This window comes from Cydia splendana, chromosome Z, assembly GCF_910591565.1.
Source record: "Cydia splendana chromosome Z, ilCydSple1.2, whole genome shotgun sequence".
In the NCBI taxonomy this organism is placed as follows: Eukaryota; Metazoa; Arthropoda; class Insecta; order Lepidoptera; family Tortricidae; genus Cydia; species Cydia splendana.
In genome coordinates, this window is record NC_085987.1 from 25,377,328 (window position 1) to 25,388,386 (window position 11,059).

An 11,059-nucleotide genomic window follows, 5' to 3' on the forward strand; every position below is an offset into this window, starting at 1 on the left:
TTAGCCTACTACTAGCAAAACCTTTGGTATGATGGATTAAAATAAAAAAGACATAAAGTGGCGATGATACGTGTAGTGTGGGTAAACAATAAGCTTGAGTGTTTGTGGTCGGCAGGTGATCGCATTGGAGAACAACATGAAGACGCCCAAGTCTTTCGGGAAGCCGTTTGGCGTGCTCAACGTGGGCATGACGTTTATCGTGCTGCTTTACATCGCCGTCGGCGCCATCGGCTACGTGTTCTGCGTTGAGAAGTGCAGCGACTCCGTCACGCTCGATCTCCCTCAGAACTCATGGTGAGTATTTCAGTACTTACTAGCCAGCTATTTAATTATTTATTTATAGTACGCAGATGTATACAAATACATATTGTATTGGCAAGAAACGATAAATTAATTAATTAATTAATTATTTATCGTTTCTTGCCAATGTATCTTAGACTAAACGTTAACGTTTAGTTACTATATCAGCGCTGGCGTTTTAATGCTACCCGGCGAGCCGCGAGTGCGTCCAACGACATGTACCTATTCAAATGAGGTTTAGCTTACGTACGCTTTGGTTCTTCATCTACTATCTATATAAAGAAAAGGAATACAGGTAGATAAATAGTAAAAGCAGTGGCACTGTATTATAATTATAAAGGTCTGAGCTCTGATAAAGAATAAGGGTGCATTCTGGAAACTAGAGAAAAAGTAATTTTGAAAATGAAAAATATCTTTCAACATGTATTAACCACTATTGTACTTGGGCAACACTTCTGCAACGTTTGCCAAGTTTTGTTAGAGTAGGTATAGAGGTAGATATTAGTGATTTTTAAATAACATTAACAACTGCACCTTGATAAGCTTATGTAATTTTTACGGCAACTAACTACCTATGTAGTAGATCATTCTCTATTAGATTTACCCCAAAACGAACATTTACTATGCCACGCTTCCAAATTCCTTTATTTAGATACTTACCTAAAGCCGAACTCGCGTAGGTACATAATGGTCATGGCCGCAAGATCATCTGTGTATGCACTGTATGCAATTGGTTTTTATATTTACGTGCATTTTATGTACACTGAAGGTATTGGCTTTTTTTTACGTACACTAGCTACCGGGTTATCCGTGACATTTTAAAATTGACGATTTAAATTGGATAGGTGGTTAGATCGTATAAACTGTCCAATTTATACCTAAATATTCATTAAGACTTTCCTCACAAACTTCTATTTTCTTTAAAGCAGTCACCATTGGTACATTAGCTAACACAATGGAAAATCGGTAAGTTAATTATAGTCGATGTTGTTGTAGTTATACGATACCTCGTTGTGTTCGCCGGTGAAAGCTACATAAACAAAGCTTACTGAAATACTTATGTGGAAACATCTGCACAAAAGAAGCAACACATATGTACATATATGTCGTAAGCTAATAAGAAACAGTAATTGTAATATAATTGTGTATTTATATAGAAATCGAGGGGTTATCCGCAGATGGTCTAAAACGCAAAATGACTAGTGTGTTGTTTTGCCTAAATCGCAATTAGTCTACATCGCAAACGGTCTAGAACGCAAAATGCCCGAATTATTTTTTCCGTTTTATCTTAACTTTATACCGATGTCCACGGAGCCCCGGTTCCGCGGGACTCCTATTCTTTGCTGTTTGGCCTTCGGCCATTTGAAGATACTCTAACGAACCTAACCTACCTATGTAAAATGTGGTGATATAAAAATTGGGCATTTTGCGTTCTAGACCGTTTGCGATGTAGACTAATTGCGATTTAGGCAAAACAACACACTAGTCATTTTGCGTTTTAGACCATCTGCGGATAACCCAAATCGAGAATTATTTTAATAACAGTCGGAATTACCTACTAATAAATATGTTGTGCATCTGCACCTGTAAATATAAATGCACCTGCATTTATATTTACATTTAATATTGCATATACCTTTAGATAAAGGCAGGTAAGTTGACATATCATTGTCGATGTCCACTATCTGCTCTCTGCACATGGTGAATCATTAATATTTTGTTTAACTTTCTTGACAGAGACAACAGTCTACCAAAGAAGGACGTTTACTTTTACTATATCTACATACATACCTACCTCATTATACATACCTACATTGTTGATTATACAGTTTTTCCTATATATATGTGTGTTAAATCACAAGGGCGTCATTGCGCTTATGTAGGTCAAATCATGTCAAATTGTAAGTAATTTATGGATTAAGTATGTACCGACTGAATTATCGTTAAGGATTTTTAATTTGAGTAAGACCAAGTGTAGTGAGGGTGTTAAGTGCAAGAACCTTTTTTTTCTTGATTAAAGCATGAAACTTGGCACAGTTGTTCCTTATATCAAAACAAGCCGATTTAGATCGGTAGCCCACAGGAGCCCCCCCTCGGGGGCCCGAGAGGGGGGGTCAAAATACCGCTCCGCCCGGCTTCATTCTAAAAATTCTAACAGGCCCCGTTTAGCTAATAGAAGTGGAAGTGTGTAGTGTTTTAAAGCGTAATTTTTGTTTGTTATTTAGTGTCAAAATTAAACTGCCTGGTTTTTCTACATACAAAAATATGACAATAAAGCCTATTTAATGCAGATTTTAAAAAACTTATATCGATTCGCGCCGGTGAATATCTTTTTACCGACACCGGCATTGATAGAGACGACATCCGAAGTACACACTCTGGAGATCTGGAGAACGATTAAATGTATTGTTTATTGTTGTAGATCCTATTATAAAGATAGAAAAGCATACAAATATTTTTTTAAATGTGTCATTCAGTGAAAAAAGGGACCTAGGACAAAATTACCACCTCGCGTTTTTATAGAAGCATACTCGTATTTATGCCAACCACTCCATGGTCCCTGTTCTCAATTAATAAGAAGTAAAATGTAAGTATTATTTAATCTACTTATTACATTATACCACACTTTAATTTTGCGTCTTTTGTATTAATACAGTTCCTTCCCCCGACACATGAATGGGCACATTTCTTCATTCACGTATATACGAAAGCTGATCCGAAAGTTGTTAGTTGCTCCGGCTCTACTCATGCGATTGCAATATGATTTATACCATTGTGAGGGATATTTCAATGCTAATTATGGTCATTATTATTTTTTACTTAAGTATATGTTTATTTTTTATATAATATAGTTTTTATTGAAAGCTATTTTGTATGGAGTTATAAATTACTAAGAAAAAAACGATTTTTTTTCACAATTAGATGAATTTCGTATTGAAATCTTTAAGAACCAACTTATATTTACCCGGGTCTAATTATTCGGTTCCTTCTGCTATTTTCGATGTATAATGGATAAATAATTTTATATGATAAAGCACATTTTTGAATAAGTATCTGAAATTACTACTTTTGATGAAATTACTCATTATTGACACCTATTAAGTTATAATTAGGTTTACTCAATCAAAATGATTTATACGTAAAAAGACGATCGAGATTCGCAATTAGCAGCACCTAAAATAATTATATGTTTTAAACTAAAAATGTTTATAAAATGATACCACGTAATGGAGTCTCAATTACTGTGGCTGCTGGCCATAGGCAGAAACGTAGCAGAAAAAAATATTGAAAAAAAACTATGCGTTTTCTAAAAACGAATTGACTTCACCTCTTTACATACTGAAATATCCCTCACAATGGTATAAATCATATTACAATCGCATGAGTAGAGCCGGAGCAGCTAACAACTTTCGGATCACCCTCGTATGTCAGTTTCATCCATATTCTGGCCACAGCAGGGTTGTCAGAACAGTTTGGAAACAGTCATCTGCTCCTTGCTTCCATTTCCAAGAAGACGAACTGAGCAAGTTTAAAGAGGAACTAACGTTCTGACCTCAAACATATAATCATATCCTGATAAGGCTGCTTCTGTTTCCGTAGTCGATTCAAGTAAAGAATTATTCAGGCATTTTTTAATTATTTAGCAACGGCTTTATCTGTAAGGTATTCACTTTACTTTACTTTACAAGGCTATTTCACCTGTTATCATATAAAGTTATGATAAACTTTTGGCGAATGTTATTTATTTATTTATTGCTATTGCTCCACCCTGTAGGAGCTTGAATCCAAAGGATCCATGCTTAGATCTCACTTTTATATGTGTCAAATATATATGATATATATATCATCTAGTACACATATCACAAGTCGTATTGAGCTTACAGTATTACAAGGTCGATCGAGAGAATGCTTGGAATACAAGTACGACTCCTAGTTTTACAGGGCCCGATAGAAATAAATTAGAGTTTACTTTACCATGACGGTAAGCTTCACCAGGGGTGCGAAACTCCTGACCTCGGCCAAACTCGGCTCCGCTCGGCTCAGCATTGCTCCGAGCAATTATTAGGGTTGGCACCACTTGACTTCCTTTTGCGTGCACGATCACAGATAAGATAATCACTTGAATTTTGACAGCCCTAAATAGCCGAAAGGGATAGTGCCATATATCAGACAGTCGTGTCCAATGCGCGCAGCGACATAGACGCATTGGTGATCAATTAATTTAATTAATTGCGAAATTAGCGCGGCTCGCCCGCAGCTAGCGAAGTGACGCGATGAGTGCCTCCGGACAGAGTGCACCGATCGTGAACGAGCTGCTCGCCTTTCTGCAACAGAAGCTGCTGCTGGAAGGAGTGATGGACACGGTGTCTGCTGTCCAGATCTGTTCGTCGAGTTTTTCCGTCGAAGATATCTGTGCAGCAAAGAAGGTGCTGCACGAGTCCCTCGGGATCGCCGGCACGTATGTACCTCACCGGAGAGGAGATGAAACCGGGAAGAAGACCCTCGAGAACATCATAAACATTCTAAGGGAGAATGAAGATCGGATTCCAGAGTTTACGACGACGGGTGCCTCCAGCCTGCCGTCCTATATTCCGGATCATGTCGACGTTAGCTGCTTGTTGAAGGAAATCGTGGCCCTAAAAACAAGTCTAGCAGATGTCATTTCGAAGTTTGATGCAGCCCAGGTCACTATAACCGAGTTACGCAACGAAGTCATCAGTTTGCGAAACAGTGCCCTTACTCGGTCGGCGGCGTCGAATTTCAAGTGCGATGACCGGCAAGCCACGAGCGCCGAGTCGGTCAGTTTGCGAGTTGCTGACACTGTAAAATGTGTCGCATCAGCTGTGTTGCCGCCCGCGAGCCTCCCGCGCGCGCGCCCTCCCCCCGCCTCCTCCAAATCACGTCATCGTGTTTACGCGGATGTCGTCGCCGGTCCGAAAGTCGCACCGAACCGGGTTAGTGTACCTGTAAAGGGTACTGAAGATCGAGCGGCTCCCAAGGAGAAGCTCCCTGTTACCAGTGTGGATGAGGAGGATTTCACAGTGGTATCAAGAAAGAAGAAGGCGCGCACGGCGCCTCGTAAGACTCAGTGTGGTACCGCCGAACCGGCTAATTCTGGCTTGCGGATTGCTACACCGAGTAAGGCGCTGTACGTATCGCGCCTGCATTACACCGCCACGGCTGCTGAAGTGGTGGAGTATGTACACCAGAAGACCGGCTTCACGCTGAGGGTGTTCCAGCTTCGATCGCGCCACTACGTGCACTTCAACTCTTTTGTGGTGCGCGTGCCGCGACCGCTGCAGGGAACCATCGAGTGCGTCGACTTCTGGCCGAAAGGTGTCGTGTTTCGGAGGTTCCGGGGCAAACTGCCGAATCCGACACAAGAGCAGCCGATGCTACGGAGCCACGCCGTTTTGTCGACTAAATAGTGTTTAGTTTTAAGTTTATAAAATACATATGTATGTTAATCTGTAAGGTATTTGTAATATGGGCCTTGTTGCCTGAATTAAATTTCTAAATAAAATAAAAATATATTAGAAAGGGATAGCATGATTCGACCCTGAACCGCTGTCAAACTTCGGTTTTGTATGAAGTTTCCTTTCTGTACGGTAGTACTATTATTTATTCTGTGGCTTCACTTATAACCACTGATCTTATAGTGAAATTCAGTTCTTTACCATTTTGAGACACTACAAAACTTCGAAGAGTTAAAAGTCCTTATTTATGCCATCGCGAAATTGTGTAAGAAACATGTCACAAGTAATGTTCCTCGTGAGATTCCGAATACTCCAAGAACCATGAAGAGTCCGATTCATTTAGTATGATGGCCCTAGTTGCAGATGCTGTAAAACAGTAATTGCAAGGTATTGACATGCACAGTAGATACAGACGCTGTAGTCATAGAAGCTAGACTAGATTCATGCGTACGAATATTTCCCCAATTACAGGAATTGTGGGCTCACGTTGACTCCATTGCATCCACAATAGGCCAGGAAATTCTATTTTTAAGCCAATTAAAATTATTTATTCTATAAGCTAACTAAACTCTCTTTTATTTACCTTAAAAGAGCGAAAGTCTTACCCCTGTTTCGAGCATTCTGTGGAAAGGGTAGAAAAAGTGAGTTCAAAGCATGGAACCTGTTCAGAGTTCAGCCAAGCCACTGCAAGGATTCAAGCTCTTACAAGATGGAGCAACAGCGGTCGCTAAAAGCATTTCCCTAAAATACTAAACTGTGTTATTATATGATCGGTAATAAGTGCAATATTGAAGAAGACAAGTTAAACCGGGATATTGAAGAGTTGTATAATATTATAGGTACGTGTTCTATGAGATTAAGTCGCTGCTAAGTTATTTTGTTATTATATGCCATAATGTCTACCTACTTCTAACAAAAGGGAGCCGTATAAATACCCTATTACGCGCAGTGTACCGAGGGGTTGATGTTTGGGATCAGACGTTAGTTCGTCGTCGAACTTGCTCAGTCCGTCTTCTTGGGAATGGAAGCAAGAAGCAGACGACGGGTTCCACACTGGTCTGACAACCCAGCATTGGCCAGAATATGGTTGAAACTGACCAGAGGCAAATGCAAATCGGAATAAAAAACGCGGTGCAACTACACGAATGATGAATTGTACGCATTCATGTGTCTGGGGAAGGAACTATGTAATAAGTAAGTAAATTAAATAATACTTACAGTTTACTTCTTATTAATTGAGAACAGGGACCATGGAGTGGTTGGCACTAACTAAATACGAGTATGCTTCTATACAAACGCGAGGCTCTGTGATAATTTTTTCCAAGGTCCCTTTTTTTTCTGAACGACACGTTAAAAAAAATATTTGTACCCTTTTCTATCTTTATAATAGGATCTACAACAATAAACAATACAATTAATCGGTCTCCAGACTCTCCAGAGTGTGTTCTTCGGATGTAGTCTCTATCAATGCCGATGTCGGTAAAAATATATTCACCGGCGCGAGGCGACATAAGTTTTTTTTATGCAATTTCCTTTTAATAATGGTAAATAAAAGTTATGGTTTTATAATCTGCATGAAATAGGCTTTATCGTCATATTTTTTGTATGTAGAAAAACCAGGCAGTTTAATTTTGACAATAAATAAAATACAAAAATTACACTTTAAAAATTAGATTTTTTGAGTTTAAAAAAAATCTACAAATTGCAATTTTTTGATATTAGAAATGAATTCTACGTTATTGATTTATCCGAAATTGATACCAAATATGACTTATTAGCTAAACGGGGCCTGTTAGAATTTTTAGAATGAAGCCAGGCGGAGCGGTGCTTTGACCCCCCCCCCCCCTCTCGGGCCCCAGAGGGGGGGCTCCTGTGGGCTACCAATCTAAATCGGCTTGTTTTGATATAAGGAACAACTGTGCCAAGTTTCATGCTTTAATCAAGAAAAAATAGGTTCGACCGTTTTTTGTCACTTAGAACCCTAGCTAGTACAGTCACCTGCAATAATATGTTACTCTTCGAAGGCCGCAAAAATATGTGACACGCTCTTATGGCTCTACAAATAAGATCGTGTCAGATAGTTTTGCGGCCTTCGTTGTGTAACATATTATTGAAGGTGACTGTACCTACATCTACTTTCAAAAAATAACTAATCGGTAATTTGGCGAACCACCATAGATTTACGGAAACTATATTTACAGGGTTGCGACGAGCGTGAAAGCGATGTTCTCGGTGGCCATTTTCATTAGCTACGGGCTGCAGTGTTACGTGCCAGTGGACGTGGTGTGGAGCGGCTACCTACGCCCGCGGCTTCTCCAGTCGCACGCATCGCAGCCCAAACTTGTCGCGTCGGAATACGCCCTCCGGATCGCACTGTGCCTTCTCACGTGTAAGTTTGCACCCTTGTAAGTTAAACCCTTGCAGAAAAATGTTTCATCGATGTTACGTTTTACCGAATGACATATCATTTGATATTTACCACTAGCTTTTCGGTGAAGGAAAACATCGTGGGGAAACCTATGTGAAGTCCCCAATCCGCATTGGGCTAACGTGGGGACTATAAGCCCAAGCCCTCTCGCGCATGAGAGGAGGCCTGTGCCCCAGCAGTGGGACGTGTTAGGCTGAATTATTATTTTATTATTATTATTTAAAGTTATATTAATCAAAGGTAAACCTTGCAGGAGAATCAGTAACCGAAATATTAATAATATTCGGCTGTTAATTTTATTGCTGTTCCACCCCCATTCGCAAAAAAAGTCGTGTCAAGATCATTTTGAACACCTCGCCCGCTAGCAACTTCTGCTGCTGACTGTACCTGCTTATAATCATCATCGACCCTTATGATGCCAACATTACCCATGTTGTTTGTACAGTCGTGTTCGCGGTGTCAATCCCCCGACTCGGGTTGTTCATCTCGCTGTTCGGTGCGCTGTGTTTGTCGGCGCTGGGCATCTGCTTCCCGGCGCTGATGGAAATGTGCTTGTCGTGGGCGGACGCGGGCGCGACAGGCGACGGTCGCCTTCGTCGCCTCAAAGATTGGCTGCTGTTCATCTTCGGCATCATTGGCCTGGTCGTCGGCACCGCCACGGCGCTTCTCGCCATTGTGGAATCATTCTAGACCCCGCCCGCACAGGCAAACTTAGAAAGTGCCTATGCTTGCATTTGCCAGAACACACACTTGTGCAAATAGTGACACTGCTGACAGCTAGCTTTTGTTGTAGATACCGTAGGATTAAGATACGTTATAATTATTATGTAAGTATAGCAATAATTACTGTGATTCACCAGATTACTGATATCTATAATGTTGGCAAAGATATTATGTACCTAAAGTCTATTTCAATAGAACTTGCTAACTATGTAAACAAACAACTTAACTTTGTTGTATCACTGTTTCTCTTTGAATTTTCACACCACCTCATCAAATACCATTGAAACCATACACATATACATACACTATTAAAACGGTCCGTTCCGTAAATACACAAATATATAACTGTATCTTGGATATTTCATTAAAAGTTTAAAATGGGTTCATAAGTTAGGTTATTAGGACCTGTTGGAATGACGGTTTTGTTTCTTTTAAATTCTACAATTGTCTATGATGGGTAGTGTTGTAACTAAAGTTTGTGATATAAACCCGCTACACACTACCCAACCCACGCTCTGTACCTACCGCCGCGGTTATAAAATACATCAATACATCATTCTTAAGTACTAATTAGTCTTCTGGTCGTGATTAAACAAATTAAAAATAAGTAACTACTTGTTTTTTACTTTTGGTATTTTATTATTCGATATGGTTTGACATTAGTAAAGTAGTAAGTAGGAGTCTTGCCCATCACTAGTAAATTCATCATTCAGAGACAATTTCAATATGGCGGTTTGTTTACATAGTTAGCAAGTTCTATTGAAATAGACTTTACCTACTTACATATTTTCCAATGATACAAAGCTTAGGAACCAAAGAAAGAAAAAAAACATACTTATAAGTTTATATTTTTATTTACTTATTAAGTATTTTTTATATATACTCAGGTATTATAAACTACAACGTTATAGATACTTATAATAAAATTGTTATAAGAGTCACAAGAACTTACCGATCGCCATACAATCGAATAAGTAATGCTCGCAAATCTTCACTCACACTATTTTCTTTGCATTACAATTTTAGCAAATAAAACTAAGAATAGACATCATATAAGTAAACTTTAATGTTCATGCCAAGTTTCATAAGATACTTTGATTGTATGGCGTCGGCTACTAGTTATTTTGTGAGTTTTAAGTTTCTCTAAGGCATCGTCTGCCGGGCTAGCACAGGAGTGGCGCGACTATATAGACTACCCGTTCTTCTTTAATTAAAGCAATTAGAAAAAAACGGGTAGTCTATCTCGCGGGCGAGATACTGTCGCGACACTCCTATGTTAGGCCTGGTACTGGTAAATGAGAGTTTCTTGACCGACCGTGGTTCGCACACAACACTTGAACAATATCGATGTGATAACTTACCGTAAATAAATAAGTGTGTGATATCTCTTTATTTTACTAAGAAGAAATCGTATACCTACTGAACTTGTGATCGATCTTATTCTTGACGCAACCTCACGATGAATCGTTTCCATATGGGCATAGGGGTACAGAGGTTCATCTCCTGCACGCACCAACTTGGAGTCACATCGTCCCAATCGAATAAGCCAGGCCCCGAAACACGGGATGCTGACAACCTCTGGAATAAACTTTGTTGTGCGATATACCCCAGCGAGCTAAGACAAACTCCGTACGTCCGTTATTCGTAACCAGTCTTTGGGGGCACTATAATAGATATTATACATCATCATCATCCTATCCTGGCCGGTTACGGCCATGAAAACTGGGTGTGTACCTGTGTACTAGCTGAGAGCGACGATCGTGAGCTCTCAGGTAGCTGACATAGCCTATTTTTGCAGTGAATTAACGGCCACACTTACTGCTGGTCAGCACCCCTCGGACAAAATTGTAGTTCATGACCGCAGATGGTCAGGTCTTTAACTCGTCACGCTTCGCGTCGAGTTCCATTCGCATCTGCTCTTCGAATGCTTGCACTTTTGTACTCACTGTATCCCTGCACTTCGGTTGATCTTGGGCCGAAGTCTGCATACCATGTCACATACCATAAGGTCCATAAGGTACCGTCCGGTTGACAGCACTACTTATACACATACCGTTTATACGCGTTGCAAACCACGACTTTTCGGCTTGCGGTGGCTAACAACCTCTTATTTACCAGATCTTAGTTGCAG

General features: G+C 40.0%; 1 protein-coding gene across 1 annotated transcript in view; it reads left to right on the top strand.

Moving 5' to 3' along the window:
- The window catches only part of LOC134804806 (proton-coupled amino acid transporter-like protein CG1139), a 32,001-nt gene extending 22,900 nt beyond the window's left edge, over nucleotides 1-9,101 (top strand). Inside the window, exons 7-9 of the mRNA XM_063778057.1 lie at nucleotides 116-294; nucleotides 7,979-8,166; nucleotides 8,651-9,101. Coding sequence (XP_063634127.1) covers nucleotides 116-294; nucleotides 7,979-8,166; nucleotides 8,651-8,895 — 612 coding nt within the window. The 3' untranslated portion in view covers nucleotides 8,896-9,101. The remainder of the gene's footprint in view (nucleotides 1-115; nucleotides 295-7,978; nucleotides 8,167-8,650) is intronic.
- The last annotated feature ends 1,958 nt before the right edge of the window (nucleotides 9,102-11,059 follow it).